Source organism: Ostrea edulis, chromosome 5 (genome assembly GCF_947568905.1).
Source record: "Ostrea edulis chromosome 5, xbOstEdul1.1, whole genome shotgun sequence".
NCBI classification, from domain to species: domain Eukaryota; kingdom Metazoa; phylum Mollusca; class Bivalvia; order Ostreida; family Ostreidae; genus Ostrea; species Ostrea edulis.
This window is the reverse complement of record NC_079168.1, coordinates 15152354-15178232: the sequence shown is the minus strand read 5'-3', so window position 1 is coordinate 15178232 and position 25879 is coordinate 15152354. Positions and strand designations below refer to the sequence as shown.

General features: G+C 38.0%; 1 protein-coding gene across 2 annotated transcripts; it reads right to left on the bottom strand.

Moving 5' to 3' along the window:
- Positions 1–14179: 14179 nt before the first annotated feature.
- On the bottom strand, positions 14180–25200 carry LOC125650458 (calmodulin-like). 2 transcript variants are annotated; one of them, XM_048878796.2, is made up of 6 exons: positions 25007–25110; positions 24772–24835; positions 22515–22670; positions 21874–22116; positions 16493–16549; positions 15549–15743 (listed from the first exon to the last, which is right to left on the bottom strand). In XM_048878796.2, the coding sequence occupies exons 1-6, from the start codon at positions 25007–25009 to the stop codon at positions 15712–15714; spliced, it is 555 nt and encodes a 184-aa protein (XP_048734753.1). In that variant the 5' UTR covers positions 25010–25110; the 3' UTR covers positions 15549–15711. The 2 variants fall into 2 exon arrangements, with proteins under 2 accessions (XP_056022752.1, XP_048734753.1); XM_056166777.1 differs by lacking the exon at positions 16493–16549 and having other exon boundaries at positions 14180–15743; positions 25007–25200.
- Between the last annotated feature and the right edge of the window lie 679 nt (positions 25201–25879).

The following is a 25879-nucleotide window of genomic DNA, read 5'->3' as shown; positions in this document are numbered from 1 at the left end:
TCTTTTCCGGAATGACATACAAAGTAATAGTAGAGCCAACTACGACATATACAATCCGGATTGCCCTCTCGATGACCCAGTATACTCAGATACATAACATCCGGGGGCCAAATTAAAAAAATTGGAGACAAATGTATCACTGGTCACCGATAGGTAAATCAGAACATCAGCTAAATTCACATATATGTAGTATTCAAATAAGTCAAATGCAATGCACTTTAGGTATAACCTACTGGTATTGTAATATAAATCATTTTTAATTAAAACAGAAACAATCTACTAAACAAACAAATTTAACGTTAGACAAGATTGCTTCTGTCAGTCTTATATAACTAGTTTGGGTAATAAAGATATTAAATCAATGGTGGGGGTCTAAGCTTGACAGCATTTTGTGCTTTAATATTTAAAGATGACAACGACACTCATTTTGCATTCTGAGCAGGTTCACCCTTGATTTGAAGAAGAAATTCTGGTCTTTTGGTTGTATTTCTTTGAGTAAGCACTCGCTAAACCTTATGGAAACCATCAGAATAGTGTCTGCAAAAGGATCAACATGATCATTATCCCGAAAATGGATTGGTTTCTGTCGGATTACTGATTGACCTCTGTAAAACCGGAAGAGGAGCTGTACATAGTGGTTGTCTCAGACGTCCCAGTGTCAGACCAGCTGTTAGAGACATGGCCATCTGAAAATATCAAAGCGGGATTTGGGATATGATCGGTCTGTATTGCAGTACTCTCCATTCCCCGAGACTTACTAGAAGTGACAACTTTAAAGAATGAAGATGGTGTCGGTTGACGGACATATGCCATCCTCAAACGGTCGTAGGGTAGACAATATATTCCCAGTGGCATCATCTTTCAGAGTAACCATATGTGGGGAATCTACGCTATGCACAATATGGACTCCAACATACTTATTTTGCAGTTTCTGGGCTGCTACTCTAAGTTCCTTATGTAGAAACACATAATCGCCAACTGTCAAATTCAAGGGTCTGGTGTGTTCATTAGCCTTTCGTAACATTTGTGTTTTGTAATGTTCAGTGTTAGTGAGCACACACTGTCGAATCAGGGCTTTCAAATTGTTTACATAGGTATCCATAGTCTTTGGAAGCCCTTGAAGATCCGAGGTATGTTTATGAGTAGAAAGTGTGAATGCAGGTCTGTCACCAAACAAAATTTCAAATGCTGAATATCCAGTAGAATCCACAGAGATGTTCATAGCAAATGTAGCGGAAGGTAAAACTATCCCAATTGTGCCGTTTGGAATTTAGAAATGGCGTGCGTTTGGCAGCTATGGTAGCACGAGTGCATTCACATGCACCTAAACAGTGTTACATAAAGGTGGGTGTGGATTCCTGTTTGATTTGAAATAAATGACGAAGTGTCTGTGTCACTGTGTCTGTTCCCTTGTCCGAAATAAGTGTGTCACAAGTTCCAAATGTAGCAAACAGTATATAGAGTCCTTCTGAGACAGTGCAAGCATCATCTGCAACTAATGGGACTGTGAAAAGAAACTTGCTGAACATGTAAACCGCATATACGTATGTCCAGACATGGTCCATTACTATCTACCTGCCATATTCTGAGGGGTTTAGATGGTGTAGGGTAAGCGACAATAGCAGGTTTGGTATGGTTTTGTGTCAGTTTTGTCTGTTGGCAAGGAAGACATGAACGAACATAGTCTGTGATAGCTTCCGACATGTGCAAAAAATAGTAGTGTTCTTTCACACGATCTAAGCAATCCTGAATGCCACAATGTCCTCCAAGTGGGCTGTCATGTTACAGCTGTAATACATCCATTATTTTACACTGTGGTAAAACTAACTGCAACTGATTCATGTCTTTAGTTCCTTTCGCAACACGAGAATTAAATAACACATTGTCAAAGAGAAGAAAGTCCGAGCTTTGTAGTATAATCTTGTGTGCTTCCTTCTGCATACCAGGTAATGTACCGTCATGAAGATACATATAAATGTCATTAATAAAAGTGTCATCATTTAATTGTAAATAAGCCATCAGTAGAAGCCCAGCACATTCAGAGTGTGCATGCGAGCTGGAGTGTGGTCATTGTGTGCTGCCAGAGATTCATCCTGACCATTTGTGGTGCCTGTATTTCGATTCTGTGCTGCTTCAACATCAGATGTTCCTCATTGACAATATCTTCGTGGTCTTTGGTGATCAGGTCTTCCAACAGTCTGTTGGAATTCCCATGGGTACGAATTGTGCTTCTTTATTAGCTGACCTGTTTCTATATTCATATGAAGCAGAATTTAATTAAAAAAACTTCTACGTGAGAAGAGAAAATCTCTTGCTGTGGCATTCAATTCGACATTTAGATATATCGACGGCATTTTGTCTATTAACAATAATAACTTTCATTCATATGTCGATTCGATATATCCCTGTGATCTCGAAATAAAAGACACCACAGAATCGTCTACTTCTGCTTCATACTTTGATATTTTATTGAAAGTAGACATTAATGGCAAACTGACAACTCAACTGTATGACAAACGGGATGATTTCAGCTTCTCCATCGTCAACTTCCCATATTTATGTAGTAATATTCCATTATTGCCTGCATATGATGTTTATAAGTGATTCGATACGCAAGAGCTTGTTCTCCGTATAGTCAGTTTTTAAATCGAGGCGAGCTACTGACAAACAAGTTGATGGTACAGGGGTTTCAACTGTCTCGATTGAAGTAAGCATTTCTCAAATTCTATTGTCGTTATAATGGTCTAGTTCGTCAATACAACCTATCATTAGGTCAAATGCAGTCTGACGTGTTTCATACCGATTGTTTGGCCGTTCTTGGCACACTGAATTTGACTACGGATAACTCCGTTTGCTTGATCAGGATATAGGGCTCACGGCGGGTGTGACCGGTCGACAGGGGATGCTTACTCCTCCTAGATACCTGATCCCACTTCTGGTGTGTCCAGGGGTTCGTGTTTGCCCAACTCTCTATTTAGTATTGCTTATATGTTATGAGATTGATCACTGTTCGTTATCTTCACCTTTCATGAAGAAGTAAGGGAATGGGCAGTCACATGAGTTGGGGACACTACATCCTCTTCAGTTAGAACAGTATATGCATTCTCGGAGACTTCATCAACATCAGCCTCTGCCTGAAAAAGTTTGTGTAATTCACCATCAGTCTCCGTCTCTAGAAGAAACGGGCCTTTCCATTCTAGTTGAATAGGTGAGTCCAGGGTTGGCGCACTGTCACAAAGAACATCCGACATCAGTTGATCCGCTTCATACGGTGTAGGTGGTTTTCCTTTGGTACTAATAAACTTACGGGTTCGTTTAAGTTTATGTGGTCGCATGGAGTCTTTAGAATGACAAACATCAAGGTAAAACTTATACAGTACCAATTTTGATGCACCAGATGCGCATTTCGACAAATAATGTCTCTTCAGTGATTCGGTATCTGTATCATATTCCATTGCAGGATGAATATCAAGAGATCGGAAAGGTATCACCATTGTTGACTTCACCATTTACGTCAGAATAGCTGTCTTGAAGGAAGGCACATAAATATTCTCCCGACTGCAATTTGATGTGAGAAGGTTCATCAAATGAATCAAAATGTGGATCACATTCGTCTGGGCTGGTTTCCAAAACAAGCATGTAAGAATTTGGATGACAATGCGACAAAGCATCTGCCACAAGCATATCTCTTGCTGGTTTATACTGAATTTCAAAATCATACTGTTGTAGAATAGTTAACCAGCGATCGAAAATAGCTACACGGAATTTGTTTACAAAGTAATGGCTTTAATGCTTGGTGGTCACACTCAACAATCACATGGCTTCCTCTGATATATGATGCAGTCAGTGACGGCAGTGATAACAACTAAAAGTTCCATCTTCGTTGGGCCATACGATTTCTGCAATTTATTGAGACTTTTTTTTTTATCCAAATCGAATAACATGGGGTGTGTCGTCATCATCATCATCATCAAGTTTATATAACATATATCCTATCCCTTTGGTGGACGTATCTACCGCAATATGAAAGGAGATATCAAATCTAGGGAATGATAGCACATCAGAGTTTACAAGAGCATCCTTTAATCTCTGAAATGCAACTGTATGTGACTGAGTCCAAATAAATATCACATTTTTCTTTAACAGGTCATGAAGGAGGATGCTATTGTGCTGTAGTTTGTATTATACTTTCTAAATCAGTTAAGCATTCAAAGGGCACAACGCAACTCCTTTGCAGTCGATGGAATGGGAAAGTTTTTGATACTGTCAATTCGATTTAAAGGAGGGCGAATACCATTCAGAGATATCCCATGGCCGAGAGATACTGCTTTGTTGGTAGCGAATGTACACTTCTTAGGATTTAGATTCAAACCTGATGATTCCAACCTACTCATGACTTCACTAATGTCTTTTAAATGTTGTTCAAAACTGTCAGATATAATAACAACATCATCCATATAACATAACACAGATTTAAAAGTCAAACCTTTCAAAACTTTGTCCATAAGTAATGGAAAACTATTAGGAGCTGTATTGAGTCCCATTGACAGTCTAGTGAATTTATATGTGCCAAAACATGTGTTAAATACAGTTAATTTGGCTGATTCTTTAGATATGCTCATTTGAAAAACAAAACAAAACCGGAGCTCATATCGATAGTTGAAATAAAATTGGGTGGGGTTTGACTAAATGAGCTCTTGTACATCAGGTATATTGTAAACAAAACCAAGTGTATCTAAAATCACAACAAAATCTGTATGAAGTAAGGTGAACCTCTTTACCCTGGACAACACGAGATCCACTGTACATGCGCTTAGCAACCAAAAGAATGGGACTAGTAATAGGCAAACTATATCAGTTTCACTAACAGGGAAAATAACTCCTTGGGATAGAAGTTCATCTAACTGAGTACGTAAAACCTCTCTTATCTGGGGGAAGACGATAAGGTCTCCGATATTTGGGAACAAAATGCCGCACAAGGTTTGTAAAACTAAGCTGTAGATTTCTTTTGTCACAAATACATTCTTATGTGCATATAAACATCTCGCAAGTTTCTCAATCTGTTTGTAAGAACATGTGAACAGAAAAATCAAAATTTGCACAAAAAGCATTAAAATCATCTGATTTCTGACAATCTGTCTCACACTGACTGACATTCCTAATATTATTGCACATGGGAAATGGCACAATGTCATAAGAGGAACCCGATATAGCAAAATCAGCCAACACCATACCTTTAGGTATAAAAACAGAGTCATTTCCAGGATTCATGATTTTGAAAGGAATGGTTTTGCTTGCAGATAATTATGGTATTAACTGATCTAGCCAATAACAGACTTCTTCTCAAAACATTTATATGAGCAGATGATACACCCTGTACACCATATAATGAAATTTTAGGAACCTTACCATATACGATAGGCTCTGTGTTAGGTTCAACAGTAACAGGTTTTATAGACCTAACTTTCACTTTTGTTTTCATATAGCCATTCAAAAAAATACTGTAAAATCTAAAACCATGAGTTGTTTGGCCCTTAACCATTTGCAACACCAAAAATTTTGACATTTTGATTGCCAGCTACTAATACAGAAATATTAGATGATTGCAGAGGTTGCTTAACAGAAACAGGTAACCTATCATATAATGACAATGATATGACAGAGATACATGAACCAGAATCTAATAATGCTGCTACATGAAGTTTTAAATTTCACTGACATATACATAAATCTAGTGATGTTTGAGTCGTGTATGTCTGGAAAATCATCAGACGAGCTCATAGAGTCACTGCAAATAGGCACATCTATCGCTATACTTGGATAGTCACACAAATGAACACTGTCACTACACATGCGCGGTTGCGGCTACGCAAGAGTCACACAACGGAGTATCAAAAACTGGGCGCCAAATTGTTTAGTGTGGCGGAAAACAGCAAAACAATCAATAAATAAAGTGAACCGCCACGGCACATGATACGCCCGTCACATATTGTTAACAGTACAGATTGTACCCATTAAAACATTTTTTTATATCATCTTAATTAAATGTCACAGTGACCTTAAAGTAGGATGCGACACACCTTCTACCTAAGATGCATTAGTTGACCAATTTTGGTGATTCTAGGTCTAATAGTTTTCAAGTTATGAGCCGGACAAGTTTTTGCCATATATGGCCATATTTTCTTAATGAAAAGTCACAGTGACCTGGTTTTAATGTGCGACACACCTTCTACCCAAGATGTATCTACAGACAAAGTTTGATGATTCTAGGCCTTGTAGTATTTAAGTTACGGGTCGGACACGAAAAAGCTAACAGACGGACGGACAGACGGACGGACATGAACGCCATACCATAATACGTCCCGTCTTAAGACGGGCGTATAAAAACCACTTATATACTACGGTTTGTTCTGTGTCGCACACCTCTGCTGATAGTATCTCTCTCCATGGTATCGGTGAAGGGCTACGATGTCGCGATCTTACTGTTTTCCTGAGGAAGCGTCCTGTTGATCTCTCCTCGGGGCTCTGGGTATTTTCCGGTTTTCCAAACATCATGATATAGCATTATGGTCAAATTGGGAAATGTATGGACACTGTGAGCTGGGGTTGGATATACCATCAGCCTTCAAAGCACAAGCACGCTGCACATGACCTATTCCACCACATCGGAAGCTAGGCTTGGATTGCATTGGTTGTTGGGGTGCAGAGTCAGTACGTTGTGACAACTGTCTTCCATTAGGTTCCGGGGCTGCCAACTATTAGACTGCTGTGGACAGTCGAAATAACTCTTTCATAACAACGTTCATGTCGATATCCGAAGGTGAAGGCTGTGTGTGTATGGCTGCTGCGGAAGGTGGAACCTGGCAATACCCAAATGTCTCTCCAGTCTTGGCAGCTGTTACAGTGTCTGTAAAGGTGGAACATCTACCGGCACGGACATAAAAGGCCAGTTGGTGTGGCAAGCCCTCGACAAAGTTGTTCATCAAATCTCTTTCAGGTTTTTTCAAGTTTGCGTCCCTTCTCCAGTATCACACTATAAAAGTTTTCAAGGGGTCGTGAGGGAGCTAGGCGAAGTGAGTCAAACATGGCCGACTCCATGATAAGCCACACAAAAGCAGGGCCTTGGAGATGAAGATGAAATGCGGCAATTTTCCGCGGTTCACTGGCATTTAGGTCGTGGAATACACAATACGAAATAAATTCACTTAGGAATTTTGTTGCATCTTCGTGCGAGTAACCACTAAATTTTCTGAGAAAAGGTTTATCCATAGGTGTAGTAATAACTCTAGTATTTGTGACCGGAGTCGATGCTCTCGATGGTCTATGTATTGTCCGTGGCGGGTTCTCATCCCCTATGTACTTGCCTGTGTCGTGCCAATCTTGGTTTTCCCGCGGATTATCATGTTTCTGTCCAACGGGGGTCAGCACTGGCATGTGAGTATCCGAATTGTAAAAGTCACTCATACCATTGAAAAGAGCATTGTTGGGGAATATATTCGGGTTCTCCACCATGTTGTATCCTGTCCTCTGTGACACAAAGATTATATTTAATAAAAACAAACCACACACATGCCATCTTTATTGTCACGTTAAAAACTAACTTACAGAACCCGGTCTTTTCCGGAATGACATACAAAGTAACAGTAGAGCCAACTCCGATATATACAATCCGGATTGACCTCTCGATGACCTAGTATACTCAGATACATAACACGAGGCAAGCTACTGACAAACAAGTTGATGGTACAGGGGTTTCAACAGTCTCGTTTGAAGTCAGCATTTCGCAAATTCTATGATGGTTATAACACTCTATAGTGAAATATTTTATTTCTAAGATATATTATGAAATATATGCGATATCTTATATATTATATAACATATCTCATAAACTGTATAAGATATCTTATTAACGTTTTTTATTTAAGATATCTCATACACTTTACAAGATATCGTATACCTTTTATAAGCTATCTTATAACTTTAATAACATATCTCATAAAAGAAAGTTTATAAGATATCTCATTTATTTTATACGAAATTTTATACAACATAAGGTATCTTGTATGATATCTCAAACTTTATAGGATATCTGATATATTTTATAAGATATCTCATAAATGAATGTTTGTAAGATATCTTATAAACTTTATGAAGTATCGTATGAACTTACTTTTATAAGATATTTTATAAAGCTTATTAGATATTTTGTATGTAGTATAAGATATCTCTTAAAGTTTATGAGATATCTTATGAAAATTCATTTTGAGATATCTTATAAACTATATTTGGTATCTTATATAATTTATAAGACATCTTCTATCTTTTACATAAATTTCATGAACGTTATAAGATATTTTTACGAACTTGATATTTAAAAAAATCAGTAAAATAATTAACAAAAATTAAAAAAGAAATTTAGGGCAACTACTGCACTAGCGATAAGCATGAAAGTAAAATGTATGAAAAACCTACAAAATTGGAAATTTTACAAAGTATACATCAAATTGAACAAGTGGAGTAAGCAATTTGCAACTTTATAGGTCTGAAGCACTACTCATACGTGAAATCGAGGCAGGGTACTGACTAACAAGTTGATGGTACAGTCGTTATAACACTCTAGTTTGCCAATACAACCTATCATTGCGTCAAATACTGTCTGACTTGTTTCACACCGATTGTTAGGCTGTTCTTGGTACACTAATTTTGACTATGGATAACTCCGTTTACCTGATCAAGACATAGGGGTCACGGCGGGTGTGAGCGGTCGACAGGGGATGCTTACTCCTCCTAGGCACCTGATCCCACCTTTGGTGTGTCCAAGGGTCCGTGTTTGCCCAACTATCTATTTAGTATTGCTTATAAGAGTTATGAGATTGATCACCGTTATCCTCACCTTTCTCTTTCAGAATGGAGCCATTATTTCTTAAAGTATTTAGCACAAACACAGTTCTCTTTTTCTTTGTTATTGAATTTGGAGAGAGAGAGAGAGAGAGAGAGAGAGAGAGAGAGAGAGAGAGAATTACATTGGGGTGATTGGAGGGCAGCTGGGGATATCTCTAGCTGACATTTTGAAGAGTAGGCGTCTATAGAGGAATGCTACATCTTTGTGAGTATATTCATGCCGTATTTCGTGTATTCTCTCTGCGTGTAGACCTACCAATTTACGCCACCTTTATGGAATTCAAGATTAGGCCTATTCTCTGCACACTTAAAATATGTCGAAGGTTTGAAAAGCTGTTTCAAATCGGACAGGGGATGCTTACTCCTCCTAGGCACCTGATCCCACCTTTGGTGTGTCCAGGGGTCCGTGTTTACGCAACTATCTATTTTGAATTGCTTATAGGAGATGTGAGATTGATCACTGTTCGTTATCTTCACCTTTCATTGTGCTGTGAATTCCATAGGGGACGTTCAATAGCATCTGACTGCTCATAGAAGGTTACCAGAAAGCGCTGAGCATCTCCCTTAGCTATTATCCACCAATTGGAAAGGCTCGTTTTTCGGTTTGATGAAACCAGAAGAAAAACAAGGAATTTGAGAAGAATTTGGAAAAGAAGAAGCAGGAAGAGGATTAGAAGGGAGGGGAATAGGTGCTGGAGGAGGAGAGGGAGGAGAAAAGCAAAGTTGGGTTTGGGATAGGAGGCTTGGATAGCGACCAGTCGTGCTCAGATATGGCCTAAAATTTACGACCATTCGTGTCCACCCTCACGGCACGTTCGGTCGCTCGACGACGATACGTGCGGCACGAATGATCGCCGGTGACCAATCTTGCGGCACGATTGGTCGTCGTCGACATAACGTGCCGTAACGGACCCCTGAACACACCAGAGGTGGGATCAGGTGCCTAACAGGAGTAAACATCCCCTGTCGACCGGTCACACCTGCCATGAGCCCAATATCTTGATCATGTAAACTTAGTTATCCGTAATCAAAATCAGGTTGCCAAGAACGGTCTAACAATCGGTATGAAACACGTCAGATATATATACACAGATATACTACTCTGAATATATTACACATGATTTGGAAGTTGTCCTGTGAACTTGGACTCCTGTACATTCCACCTACTATGAGTTTATCTGTACTGTTCAGTTCAACTTCACAAAATAGTCCCTCCTGAAATTTAGATGTCATATCACATGGCGAGTATTTTACATTGTCTTTGATGTTCACAATCACTCCTCTACCTTGAGTTATTTCTAATATTCAATGGTAACAGTTCATATCCTTCAATATTATATTCTGATAACTGAACGCTTCTTGTGTATGACTTAGGCTTTATTTCCTGGCATACTGCGATAACTGGTTGACTGTATTTCACACATAGAGGTAGTTCTGGGTCTACGTATCTACATGGGTAAACACAACTTTAAAACGCGTTTACATAATGTATAAAAGTATTGTGGTCGTTGTTCACATTGGAGTCTAGTCCCCTGTTGGGCAAGCCCTCATGTTCCTCGATTACATCTGATTTTCTCATTTTTCTTTATTTGCCTTTCCCATGGCATGCCTCTGACCACATACAGGAAATTTTGATTTTAGTTCTCCTCTTGGAGGCGCTTGGCCTGTTCTTTTTCATGATCTCGCTCCCCCTTAGTCATGCCGTGTTGGACACTACCTGCATTATATGGCTTTCGGGTTTCCCTCAGTCTATAAACTTATCTCATTACCTTAGGTTTTGTTTATTCTATTAGCGACACCAGCAAAGGTCGTGATTTAGGTTTACCATCTTCAGTGTCTTCATTTTTTTCAACTTTTTTCCCGTTCTACGCATGTTGGCCACATCATCCTTCCTGATTGTGACTGTAATTTCTTTAATAGTCCTATTCTTGAATTGATTTTCAATTAAATATCAAACATCAAATTCCCCTGAATTCCCTCTTCTATTTATCTCGATTTGTGAATTTTAGGAAGTCCATAAAATTGGTACTTTTAACTAACTTTAAACAGATATTCATGTCCCCATTTAGTAAGGGTAGTAGAGAATTTTAAAGTAAATTTTCTTACGTGGCTCATGACACTAAAATTGTATTATGCCCCCTTCAAAGAAGAGGGCATATTGCTTTGTACCTGTCGGTCGGTCGGTAGACCACATGTTGTCCGCTCAATATCTTGAGAACCATTCACTTCATCGTAATGATATTTTATATGTGGGTTGATTATGAGTAGAAGAGGACTCCTATTGTTTTTCAGGTCAAAAGGTCAAAGGTCAAGTGCCAATCCACTCTAGACATAGGAAGATACTGTCCGCTCAATATCTTCAGAAACGTTTCCTTGACCGACATTAAACAATGATACATTGTGAAGAGTAGATGACCCCTATTGATTTTAAAGTTACATGGTCAAAGGTCAAACTGGACATAGGAATATACTGATTGCTCAATGTTAAGAGAAACCTATGCTTTACAGACATCAAACTTGGTACATTGGTACATCTTTAGGCGAAAATGACCCCTATTGATTTTGAGGTCGCATGGTTAAAAATCAAGGGTCAAACTGAACATAGGAATATACTAACCGCTCAATATCTTGAGAACCCTTTGCTTGACAGACATCAAACTTGGTTAATTGGTACATTTTCAGGAGAAGAGATTTGGAGGTCACATGGTTAAAGGTCAAGGGTCAAACTGAATATAGGAGAACATACTGACCGCTCAATATCTTGAGAACCCTTGCTTGACAGACATCAAACTTGGCACACTGGTACATCTTCAAGAGAAGACGACCCCTATTGATCTTGAAGTCACATGGTCAAAGGTCAAGAGTCAGACTGGACATACGAATATACTTTCCACTCAATATCATTAGAGATTGATAGATATTACTAGAATAATGATATTATTGCTATTGGGTCAAATGCTGTCTGACGTGTTTCATACCGATTGTTAAGCCGTTCTTGGCACACTGATTTTGACTGCGGATAACTCCGTTTACCTGATCAGGATATGGGGCTCACGGCGGGTGTGACCGGTCAACAGGGGATGCTTACTCCTCCTGGGCACCTGATCCCACCTCTGGTGTGTCCAGGGGTCCGTGTTTGCCCAACTATCTATTTTGTATTGCTTGTAGGAGTTATGAGATTGATCACTGTTCGTTATCTTCACCTTGCATTTGTATGCACTTTTCATAAAAATATTTTCTTTTATACATAAATTTATTTAATATAAATTAGAAAACCAAATTTGAACTTTCGTAAATGCAAGGATAAAGGTAATATTTTAGCCAAACTCTGTTATGTACACAACACTTGAGTAAATTTAAAGATAACAGTGATCAATATACAAAATTAGGAGTTGTACAAACACAGATGCCTGGATACACTAGGGGTGGGATCAGGTACCTAGTGTGCCAAGAACGGCCTAACAATCGGTATGAACCATGTCAAATAGCATTTGGCCAAATGATAGGTTATATTGATAAATTAGATCGTTATACCGACCATAGGATTTGCAAAATGCTGACTTTAAACGAGACTACTGAAACCCCTGTTACATCAACTTGTTTGTCAGTACTTAGCCTGTCTCGATTTGTTTGTCAGTACTTAGCCTGTCTTGATTTGTTTGTCAGTACTTAGCCTGTCTTGATTTGTTTGTCAGTACTGAGCCTGTCTCGATTTGTTTGTCAGTACTGAGCCTGTCTCGATTTGTTTGTCAGTACTGTGCCTGTCTCGATTTGTTTGTCAGTACTGAGCCTGTCTCGATTTGTTTGTCAGTACTGAGCCTGTCTCGATTTGTTTGTCAGTACTGTGCCTGTCTCGATTTGTTTGTCAGTACTGAGCCTGTCTCGATTTGTTTGTCAGTACTGTGCCTGTCTCGATTTGTTTGTCAGTACTTAGCCTGTCTCGATTTGTTTGTCAGTACTGTGCCTGTCTCGATTTGTTTGTCAGTACTTAGCCTGTCTCGATTTGTTTGTCAGTACTTAGCCTGTCTCGATTTGTTTGTCAGTACTGTGCCTGTCTCGATTTGTTTGTCAGTACTTAGCCTGTCTCGATTTGTTTGTCAGTACTTAGCCTGTCTCGATTTGTTTGTCAGTACTTAGCCTGTCTCGATTTGTTTGTCAGTACTGTGCCTGTCTCGATTTGTTTGTCAGTACTGAGCCTGTCTCGATTTGTGTGTCAGTACTGTGCCTGTCTCGATTTGTTTGTCAGTACTGAGCCTGTCTCGATTTGTTTGTCAGTACTTAGTCTGTCTCGATTTGTTTGTCAGTACTTAGCCTGTCTCGATTTGTTTGTCAGTACTGTGCCTGTCTCGATTTGTTTGTCAGTACTGTGCCTGTCTTGATTTGTTTGTCAGTACTGTGCCTGTCTCGATTTGTTTGTCAGTACTGAGCCTGTCTCGATTTGTGTGTCAGTACTGTGCCTGTCTCGATTTGTTTGTCAGTACTGAGCCTGTCTCGATTTGTTTGTCAGTACTTAGTCTGTCTCGATTTGTTTGTCAGTACTTAGCCTGTCTCGATTTGTTTGTCAGTACTGTGCCTGTCTCGATTTGTTTGTCAGTACTGTGCCTGTCTTGATTTGTTTGTCAGTACTGTGCCTGTCTCGATTTGTTTGTCAGTACTGAGCCTGTCTCGATTTGTTTGTCAGTACTGAGCCTGTCTCGATTTGTTTGTCAGTATTGTGCCTGTCTCGATTTGTTTGTCAGTACTGAGCCTGTCTAGATTTGTTTGTCAGTACTGTGCCTGTCTCGATTTGTTTGTGAGTACTGAGCCTGTCTCGATTTGTTTGTCAGTACTTAGCCTGTCTCGATTTGTTTGTCAGTACTTAGCCTGTCTCGATTTGTTTGTCAGTACTGTGCCTGTCTCGATTTGTTTGTCAGTACTTAGCCTGTCTCGATTTGTTTGTCAGTACTTAGCCTGTCTCGATTTGTTTGTCAGTACTTAGCCTGTCTCGATTTGTTTGTCAGTACTGTGCCTGTCTCGATTTGTTTGTCAGTACTGAGCCTGTCTCGATTTGTGTGTCAGTACTGTGCCTGTCTCGATTTGTTTGTCAGTACTGAGCCTGTCTCGATTTGTTTGTCAGTACTTAGTCTGTCTCGATTTGTTTGTCAGTACTTAGCCTGTCTCGATTTGTTTGTCAGTACTGTGCCTGTCTCGATTTGTTTGTCAGTACTTAGCCTGTCTTGATTTGTTTGTCAGTACTTAGCCTGTCTCGATTTGTTTGTCAGTACTGAGCCTGTCTCGATTTGTTTGTCAGTACTGAGCCTGTCTCGATTTGTTTGTCAGTATTGTGCCTGTCTCGATTTGTTTGTCAGTACTGAGCCTGTCTAGATTTGTTTGTCAGTACTGTGCCTGTCTCGATTTGTTTGTGAGTACTGAGCCTGTCTCGATTTGTTTGTCAGTACTTAGCCTGTCTTGATTTGTTTGTCAGTACTGAGCCTGTCTCGATTTGTTTGTCAGTACTGTGCCTGTCTCGATTTGTTTGTCAGTACTTAGCCTGTCTCGATTTGTTTGTCAGTACTTAGCCTGTCTCGATTTGTTTGTCAGTACTTAGCCTGTCTCGATTTGTTTGTCAGTACTGTACTTGTCTCGATTTGTTTGTCAGTACTTAGCCTGTCTTGATTTGTTTGTCAGTACTGAGCCTGTCTCGATTTGTTTGTCAGTACTGTGCCTGTCTCGATTTGTTTGTCAGTACTTAGCCTGTCTTGATTTGTTTGTCAGTATTTAGCCTGTCTCGATTTGTTTGTCAGTACTGTGCCTGTCTCGATTTGTTTGTCAGTACTTAGCCTGTCTCGATTTGTTTGTCAGTACTGAGCCTGTCTCGATTTGTTTGTCAGTACTGTGCCTGTCTCGATTTGTTTGTCAGTACTTAGCCTGTCTCGATTTGTTTGTCAGTAGCCTGTCTCGATTTGTTTGTCAGTACTTAGCCTGTCTCGATTTGTTTGTCAGTACTGAGCCTGTCTCGATTTGTTTGTCAGTACTGAGCCTGTCTCGATTTGTTTGTCAGTAGCCTGTCTCGATTTGTTTGTCAGTACTGAGCCTGTCTCGATTTGTTTGTCAGTACTGAGCCTGTCTCGATTTGTTTGTCAGTACTGAGCCTGTCTCGATTTGTTTGTCAGTACTGTGCCTGTCTCGATTTGTTTGTCAGTACTGAGCCTGTCTCGATTTGTTTGTCAGTACTGAGCCTGTCTCGATTTGTTTGTCAGTACTGAGCCTGTCTCGATTTTAAAACTGATCATACGCAGAACAAGCTATTGCGGAATGTTAATTTTGTAATTCAAAGCATCCTAATTTTGCACAGACACAAATAAAACTTTTAAATGGCACATTTTACCTACATGTAAATAATACTTGATATGTGATACACTATATATCATAAACTTAGATCGATAACCATACATTTTCAAGTCTTTGTAAACAATATGATACCTCAATCTTCGTTTACAGAAGAAATGATAAACTCTCGATAATGATCTTTCTTGAAGTATAACCTTTTTTGAAACCCTTTAAACACTAATATTAGACAGTAAATCGTACACGTATTAGATCAGCAAATATACATGCATGAATAAAAAGCATCATCAATAAGGATATCACATAAAAACTCCTTGTTGTACCCTGTTCAGAAACATTTATGATTCGTTGTAATACGAAAATGTAGGAACATGAACTGTGTCCGACTTGTTCGAGTCACCTTCTTTTCCAGATGTCTTCCAGTGAGGTCTCAACATATAATGCCTTTTTACGAATTGACAGTGCAGCCACTGCAATGTTTGTTCATACAAGCTGTTTCATTATTTTTGAAAACTCTGGAATAGAAAAAAGATGATATGATGTGGATTTAATTGCATACATTGTAATTAGCATCAACGTGAACAATATAAATCAGTTTTCTCCCCTTAAATATGCCCTGCGTTTCATCTTATGAATTCAATGTATCATCATCAATCAAATCAGTAAACCTCGCCATTACGTAAACAAAGTCGAGTAGATTGAGAATCACATGATTTACCTAGCCAATATAAATAGAGCAGACTATTGCCCGGTCAACAGTTCGTAAACTGTTGACCAATTAACATACCACGGATACCACGGGTGTGAGAGTTGGTTTAACAGTTAAAAAATGTTGGTTTCTAAATCGTATTTAATTTAGTTTAATATAGGAAAAAAATCAAGGTGTATAACAATATACAGTTATTCCATGAGTATTTATGTGACAGGCAAAATTATTGTCACAAGGTACACTGTATCGGGCAATGTTTAATGTTGCCTACGTAACGGCACAAGAATGACGTCATAACTTAACTTGTGTATATTGTTTAAAAATCTACTGACAATCCCCGAGGGCGAAAGCGCTATAGGCTAGACTGACGTTATACTGCGAGGGCGTCATACCAGAATATTTGCCCCGAGATGACAGGAAACCCTGGGATGTTAGGTCGCCTAATGCCGTAGGAAGAGGGCGACATAACACCACAGGGCTTTCCTGCCACCGAGGGGTAAATATTTTTGGTATAGTTGCCCGAGAAGTCATGTAATATATGTTATTTTGTGACACCTTTGGCATTCACGACGACAAACAGCATAGAGCATCCATTAGGGTTGACAGGTATATCTAAATATAAGGAATAACACAAATTAAATTATGTTTGGCGTGCTTGTCATGGTCGTTCAATAGATATATTACAGAAAATACAAATATGCACCAATGAACAAATAGCAGCATATGAATTAAGCATTGGGGGATTTTTTACCGTCTGCTTTCTTTGAATGACAAAACCCAGTTGACATGCGCAGATGTACATAATTTTGAACGCCTAGCCCGAACGTATTACCACTAAACACACGTAGGAAGAGTTGTCGATCTTTGAACATTACGCAAGTACCTACAACCACCGTTTTGAACTTCGAACCCGAGCTAACCAATATGCCAAAGTAATGTGCGCGAGGGATAATATAGCTGTTTGGGAGAGCATGATAACTGTATCCGGTATGATATAACTGTTTCCGGGAGGAATTATAACTGTTTCCAATGGGATACAGTCGTTTTCTGGGCATACATGTATGATGACAAATATCAAATTTGTGTCATATAGGGAAAACTAATGCAAGAATGTTATATACATGTACCCTGCCAAGAGTAGATGGGATAAAAAATGGCTTCGATGGATCTATATACTTTACTGTTTCGTAAAATAAACATTATCGATCGCTCTGTAATAGAATATCTTCGTTATCTGCCTAATGGCTTTGGATAATATAAACTTTGACAGGGAATATGAGTCCATATACCTGCCAAGAATCTATATAACTAATGTCGTATTGCTGAGAAAACTCTAGGCATTTGATTGGACGATAAGCCAGGAATATGAGGCTTGTCGAGAATAGATGGGATGCAAAATGGCTTCGATATATCTATTTATTTAATGTTGCTATGATAGATAAACACGACTGAAGAAGACCGGTTTTACAGTCGAAGAAAGTGATTAGAGTATGGATGGACATACGTACGCGTGCGTGTATGTATGTGTGTGTGTGGTGTGCGCATATAAAATTTTCTTTATAATGTATGCTTAGAAATGTTAAGATTACTGGCAATGCCATTGTTCACGAAATTACATGAATTGTGTTTTTATAATTGCAATTTATATAGAATCACAAAATATTCTGTGGACTGTGTGTCAGAGGTGTGTACCAGTTATATGTACGCAGAGTATAAGGCGCGGATCAAAGAAGTCTGATTCTAATTAGATTGATCAAAATCGTAACCAATTACAACGCTGGGGGAAGTGTCAGGTATTTTTAATACGTCAGTTTCAAGATAAGAGCTCTCCTGTGTAGGAGGTACATTTAGTAGAACTTTGAGTGCCTAAGTGGGACAGAGTGAACCTATATATACAGTCAGTGAAGAAGATGATGAAATGTATGAAAAGTGGCTTCTATTTAAATTGGTAAATGTAGGAAATACAAAATACTATCGAAAGAAATGTTTTACTAAAGTAGAAACATAAAAACAATGAAATATTTTAAAGTAATAGAGGGCGAAGCCCTCTCATGGCCCAAAGGGCCATGAGAGCGGAGCTCTCCCTATAGGTAGCACATATATACATGTTTAAAAGGAAAATATAGAAAACTAATGAAAAATTAAACCATACCTATGGAACTTAAAAATTTTGGTCCCAATGGCGTCGATTCGAATATTAGCGCGTGAACATGTATTTCTCCATTTTGAATCTCGTCTACCCTAGTTCACGTCGTTCTGAGATGTTACATAAAATCCGTAAAAGCATGTAAATCTTATTTTTAATCACATATAATCACTCCTCGATTAACTCTATCTTGTGCCATGTCTCCTATTTTTGTAAATTTGCTAAATACCGACGTTGAATATGACGTCACAATGCACTGTTTACACTGTACATCAATTGTGTTATATTTCCCGCGTTCAATATATAGTCGGATCAAATCCCCCAAATTAGGATGCTTTGATAACGCTCTGTCATCGTGCTAACTTCGGGTTGTTTTTTGTCCTATTTTGGATATAGATACTAATGCCAATACTTTTTGCTTCGCCCTCAAACACGGTTACGCCGTAAGACATATTATTTTAGATATGATACCTACGACCAACGAAATTATGTGATATAATAAGAATTCCATGTATTTAATTAATCCCTGAATACTTATGACTTACTTAGTTTGCGTATCAGTTGAATTCAGGGGAAGAAACAGCGCATGAGAAAAATACGGAGTACATTAAAATTTACTTATATGCAGCGATGAATATTCGTCCCACTCCCGCATGTAAACAAGTTGTTTCGCGCCTTACCATGTATGAGAGTTCTTCAAAGGGAAATAACACGAACGTATCTTGAAACCGGCGTATTAAACCAGCTATTGCTATTCTGTCAAATTGATATGTACGTGCATGAAGTACTATTAAAATTCAAAGTATTAAGTCATTTTATTGTGATACGTAAATAAATATAAGCATTAAATGAATTGTTTGCATTTGTTGAGCAAATATGAGGAGCCAGTTTTGTATTTATTCCCATCAAGTGATATAACCTATTCCAATAAATGATGTCACCTATGCAATTTGAATAGGTGATATAACTTCTTTTTTTTTAAAAATAGGGCACCGCTAAACCGGTACATGATACGCCCACATACATTATTGACCCAGGAATTTGAGCAAGTAAGAAAGGATTATCCACAAAAGGATTTCATCGGAGTTGCAATAACAATGTATTTTGCATTAAACAAATCTACGTCCAAGGGTTGCCGCTCCTTCAATAAATAGTGGGACAGCATTCCCCTTGTAATATGCACATCTACACATTGTGATCTTTTTTGAACTGAGTTTCATTAAACTCCTCCAAAGGGTTTAAGAGGAGTTGTGAAGACGAGGTACTTGCGTAAATTAAATCTAAGTCCAAGGACCCTAACTCCTTCAAAAATAGCGGTGCAGCATTCCCCTTGTAATATACACATCTCCACATTGTGATCTTTCTTTGTACCAAGTTTCATAAAAAAAAATCCCCCAAAGGGTTTAGGAGGAGTTGCGAAGACAAAAGTATTTTGAATAGAAGAAAAAAAAAAGCCAAGTCCAAGAGCCGTAACTCCTTAAAAAAAACTTTGGACAGTATTCCCCTTGCAGTATGCACACCTTCAAACTGTGATCCTTCTTTGTACCAAAATTCATTAAAATCCCCCAAAGGGTTTAGGAGAAGTTGCGAACACAAAGTATTTTTAATAGAAAAAAATTAAGTCCAAGGGCCACAACTCCTTTAAAAAACATTGGACAGCATTCCCCTTGCAATATGCACAGCTGCACATTGTGATCTTTCTTTGTACCAAGTTTCATCAAAATCCCCCAAAGGGTATAGGAGGAGTTGCGAAGACAAAAGTTAAAGGGACAGATGGACAGACAGACGGACGACAGCGGTGTAGCAAAATACGCCTGTATTTTTATGCGGGCGTATAAAAAAGTGACATGACTTAATAATCGAATTGGTGGTATCAATTCTATCATCTACTCATTTCGAACAGGTGATATCACCAATTCAAACTATATACATTTAAAAACAATTTGAATGAGGTCTACTTATGACTATACGGACTGGTCGGACATTGGTTGATCAAGGCCCTAGGTCGATGTCAACCAATACCTGACGAGGTCCGTATAGTCATGAATGGACCGAATCAAAAGTCAATAACTGCATCATTATATGATCAGGAATTTTACAACAGTTTTCACAATATTTTTCTTATTGCTTAAACAAATAAAAACATGTGTATCGGAACATATTGTAACAATCATATTTCAAAAGTCCAAACCTAGAAACTGTAACAGTAATAAAATTTATTCTCGATTTTTTACATTGTAATTGATAGTGATTTAATCATAATTTGTGATGTTTAGTAAAACCCTTAGCGGCATCGAATCTGACACTCCGATATATGCTGTAAAACGCGCAATTTAATTGGTCGACAAAAATAAAATGTCAGCAAATCTATGGTTGGTGAAGAGGGAAATCCCGAATAAACCTTCCAAATTTAATTTGAGGTGAACTCGCTCTGAGGTATTGCACCAGGAAAAAATCGTCTGGGGCAATCAGAGGGCATCAAAATTCCCGATCATTTAATAATATTTGAAATAACATTGGCTCCCAATTCGTACTATATGTTGTACCCAGAGTTGTGGCCAATTAATCTCGATCATGAAGGCGCTTCAACTATACAATAATATATAATTATCATTTGAGATAGTGGGAGAAGACAAGCGTCTGGATGATAGAGACTAGTTTTCAATTTTAGTTTTAATTAAAAATTCGGTCCGAGAGATTCCCACTTTTTATTCACGCAAAATAATTGTAAATTGTTTATATTGTAGATTACATTCTACAATATTTTATTTCCAATGTTGAGAAGATATAATCATTTTTTGAATGCTTTCTTAAAATTTCATCATTTGCTTCGCCGGTCACCATATTTCTTCTTACGCTACATTATCATAAAGGAGGGACCATTCATTATCTAATATTCATATTTCCAATGTTTTTGTCTTCATAATCTTTACCAATTATAATGATAGCTATTTCCTCATGGATGCGACGCAGTTGGGAACAATGCGCGTATGAATCTTGATAAATGTAGACATAAGTACTCTATTCTAATTGCTGGGATTCCGACAGAAAAGAAAGTAGAATGTAATTATTAAAAAAAAAATTCGTTTTTGAAAACACATGATGGTATGAATTGCAACACTTCACATCGGTATCCTTTTCACGAAACGCTACACCGGCGTAGAGCGTTGTGGTTCCTACCCTCATGTATTTTCAAACGTCGTACAGGCAATTTTTCATATCACGGTATTCACTTTGTTTGCACATTGCTTCCATCTTATTAGCACAATAAATGTCAAAAATATAATAAATCAATGCCTTGGTAATGATACATGTAGTATTGTATGTTATCATGTCTGATGGTCACACAAACACTTCCTCTCTGGACTTGAAAACAATATTAATGTCCTTGGTCGATGGAAAATAGATGAAAGACCATCGAAATGTATAGGTTTCAACAAACTGTGATGTTATTGATTATTGGAAATGGATAGGACCTTTTAACACTGTAAAGATAAATCGATAGGTATCTGTTTCCACGTTACTGTATACTTGGACGTTCAACTGCAATTTATTATCAAATAAATATTTCATAGGCCTGGGTACATATTTTCATCCTCGTGTGATCAAATGAACCGTTGATTCCAATTATATTTTGAGTGACATGTACATTAATTCCGTTATCAACTTAATATTGAGTGTGCAAATTTTAAACTTTCATGTATAAATTCTTAAGTCTAAAGTAGTTGAGGGCAAAGTGAATGATCTGATGTTTCCAATGATGACAGCAATTCAGGGGTTGTTATCTTACCGTTGTATTGAATTGACCCCGAGTCATTTTCATCAAAATCGGCTAGAATTTCCTCAGTATCTGTTGCTGACACTTTATCTCCTAAAGAGTTCAGCAGAGCCACAAGTTCGTCTCTGTTGAGTACACCATCGCTGTCACAATCGAAACTCTGAAACAGTTTCTGTAGTTCCGAGTCTTTATCCTTCGTCTCTTTCCGTTTAACGATAGAAACTACCAGTTCCTCGAAGGTTACTTTGCCATCTCCTGGTTAGAAGAAAGGAAATACAACTTACCTAAAAGAATTATGGGTTGCCACTGAAAGCATTAACACACGTCCTGAGACATGAATAAATTCATAGAGAAAACATGCTGATGAGAATCATTAAGTTGCCAAGGAACAATATAAGAAAGGCCCAAAAGATACCTTTAATAACTGTTAAATCGTGTAATACTTTGGAAATAATTTTTTGTACCTTTTGGCTTTTTGTACTTTGTACCTTGTCTATTGAAAATTGAATACATTGATAACTGTAATACTCTTCAGTTTATTTTTGTCATAGCGCGCGTAGTTAAATTCCTTCGTTGCGGCTGAAATGTCTTTATCAGCCTTAAGGTAAAAATTATTCTAAGAATTTCCGACATTGAGATGCAACCTGTTTTACCATTTACATCATACTCTCTGACCAGACTTTCCGCCTCTTCTCTAGTGGTTGGGGTTTGAGTTACTTGATTGATTCTTTTCAGTGCTCTTTCGAAGTCATCTGCCACTATGTATCCTTTCCTTGATTTGTCGAAAAAATTAAACGCCTCCCTGTACACTGTGAAAATGAAAGGACGTTTCAGACAAGTTCTCTAGTGTACAAATGAAATGATGTACATATTTTTCTCTACACAGGGTCATCTTTGTAATTGGTAGAGTATATGATCACTTGATCTACTAAGTTCTCCATAATAATTACCGTTTTTACTACCTTGTTTTATTCTCTCATTCAGACTTTCCTCGAAATTTTGAAAATAAGAAATTGTACATGTATTAAATAACGCAGGGTTAAGTGAATAGAGAGTGTTAATAAAGTTACGACCAGTATATTCGTCTTTGCAGAACTTATTCAAAGCTTCTGCACAAGAAGAAATATTCTTTTGTTGTGACCTTCAACGCAACATCAAGATATATCGACGACGTTTTATCTATTAACAATGTTATTTTCATTCATATGTTGATTCCATATATCCCAGTAAACTCGAAATAAAAGACACCACAGAGTCTTCAATATCTGATTATATTGAACATAGATGTTAACGGAAATTAACATCTCAGCTTTATGACAAATGGAATTACTTCATTTCTCAATAATTATAACCTGCTTCTAATGTTTCCCAACTGATAGGATACGCGAGAGCATGTTCTGCGTATGATCAATCTCTAAATCAAAATAGACTACTGAAAAATAAGTTGATGTCACAGTAGTTTCAGCAATCTCGTTTGAAGTCCGCATTTCGCAAATTCTATGGACGTCAGAATGATCTTACCTGACGTTAGGTCGAATGCTGTCTGACGTGTTTCATACCAATTGTTAGACCATTCTTTACATACTGATTTTTACTACGGACTACTTCGTTTACCTGATCAAGAATAGGGTTCATGGTGGGTGTGACACGGAATGCTTCCTCCTCCTTGGTTCCAGATCCCTCCCCGGTGTGTCCAAAGGTCCGTGTTTGTCATACTCTTTATCGGATATATTATATTGATCACTGTTCGTTACCTTCACTTTTTCTCATGAAAATATTTCTATGATTATTCAAAAACTACGAAAAAGGTGAAGAAAACTTGTAATCAATGTTTCGTGTCGATCGGATAATTTGCAGAAACTTAATGGTTATGATAGTTGATAAGCAAATAAAGAAAAACGCATGTATGATAACTTCAATTGTAGGAAATCTGGCCTCAACGTTACAAGCAGGTTAATCTGTAATACTCTTAAAACTCTAGACATCGGGATTTCAGCCGATTAGAGTCATTTCATACCTAATTAATTGAAGCACAATGTTCTCCTTATCTATTGCCCCCCCCCCCCCCCCCCCCAGCATTTCCTTTGTGTTTTCTTTATTGTACGAACTAATATCAAGACTCCAAAGTTTTCAAAGTATACAGGGAAACCAACTCTTTTTTTCACTTCAGTAAGAATACATAATCATGTTCATGCCTATGTCATGCCAATGGGGAAAACCTCTCATCTAAATGACCCTAAAGCAAAACAAATTCTGATATATAGTTGTCATATAGGCTTAACTGCTGTTGGGGTGTAAATTGTCTAAGTCACACCCGGTTTTAAGCTGCAACACAGTCGTCATCACCTATTTATAATAGTATGAACATCTCTCTCTCTCTCTCTCTTGCGTTTCCACAGAGTCGCGCAGATGAAAGACTAAAACTCAAGGTCCAGTGTCGCGGCAGGCGTTGGCACAAGAGAAGAAAAAAAAAACGTCAATGCAACTGGCTTGGGTGCCATGGTTTGGTCAAATTCCGTAGCACTTCACCAACAGCTGGTGATGTCTTGATGAGACGTTGGTTGTTTGTATATTGTTTAACGTTCCGCTCGATAATTTTTCACTCCTATGGAAACGTCATGCTCGACGCTTACGGCCTTTGAGCAGGGAGGGATCTTTATCGTGCCACAACTACTGTGACAAGGGGTATCGGTGTTTTGCGGTCTCATCCGAAGGACCACCCCATTTAGTTGCCTCTTAAGACAAACAAGGGTTACTGAGAAACTATTCTAACCCGGATCCCCACAGGAGTTTAAGGGAAGTAAAACAAACAAACAAACTAACAAAACAAACCCCACTTATTCACGTGTGGGGTAGTTCTACTCCAGGTTTTCAACAGTTTGAAGATAATTAAGTTTATACAATACGTACTGTCGACTTCCGTCGGACACAATGACTGCATCACTTTCTTGTAACGTACGTATTTGTTAGATGCCTGAAAGAAACAAAATATTCTATTAAATTTCTCAATAACAGTCATTACAATGTTTACCTGCTTTTAGGTTATGGAAATAATAACATTAATAAAATAAAACCGAATACACATTCCTTGCCGATGGCTACTTTTGATAAACATAAATATTTTCATATTCTTAAAAATACAAACCATTTCTATCAGAATTGTCCTGTACAATGTGTCAATTTTCGGGATGGAAATTTAGCAAATGTTTATACATCACTCTTTTCCGGGAATTAACGCTTAACATAACGGCCCATGTTAAGCTACAATCAATACCCTTAAAATTCATTTATTCCTGATTTAGAAACTTGAAATGGAGGCTTACAAAGCATGGGATACTCAGGAGAACAAAGGGCATCAATTAATCATCGACTCGTCAGCGACAATACAACTCCCAACGTCAAATTTTGATGCGCATGACTTTGTTTGAGGATGGAGTCTGTCTCTGATGCAATATTCTTAATGAAGGTTGTAACTGTAGCGTTTCTACACGAAAGAATAACGGCTTCCATGGAAACCAGTGAATGAGAGTTTTGTCGTACATGTTCTTTTATTCCAGTAGAGTTATCGCTTTTTAATATTTCAGTATTTCAAACACACATGATATATAAGCGTATTGATTTTTGCGAAAGCGACACCCCGAGCGATAAATATGAATATGACGATTTTGTAAACTTGTAAGAATATAAATTGCTGCATAAGTAAGAGAAGACCGGATGTTAATATTTTTCTTGCAACAAGCTTACAGGACAAAATGATATGTTTAATCAAAGTATGGGTGAAAGGGAATTTGTTGTCATCGATATTAGAATACTTCCAAATACTAACTGCATTCAAAATAAAGTGTAGAACACATTCTGGCGCTTTGCTTTGTGGTAATATTTTCACTAGAAAACTGTTTTTAAAGCATAGAATACTTTATACCACACTATCTCCTACTGAAACCAAAGCATTTAGTAGTGAACTTTATTACCATTGGAAAGCTCATTTTAGTACCCGGAGCAGTCATAATTATATCGT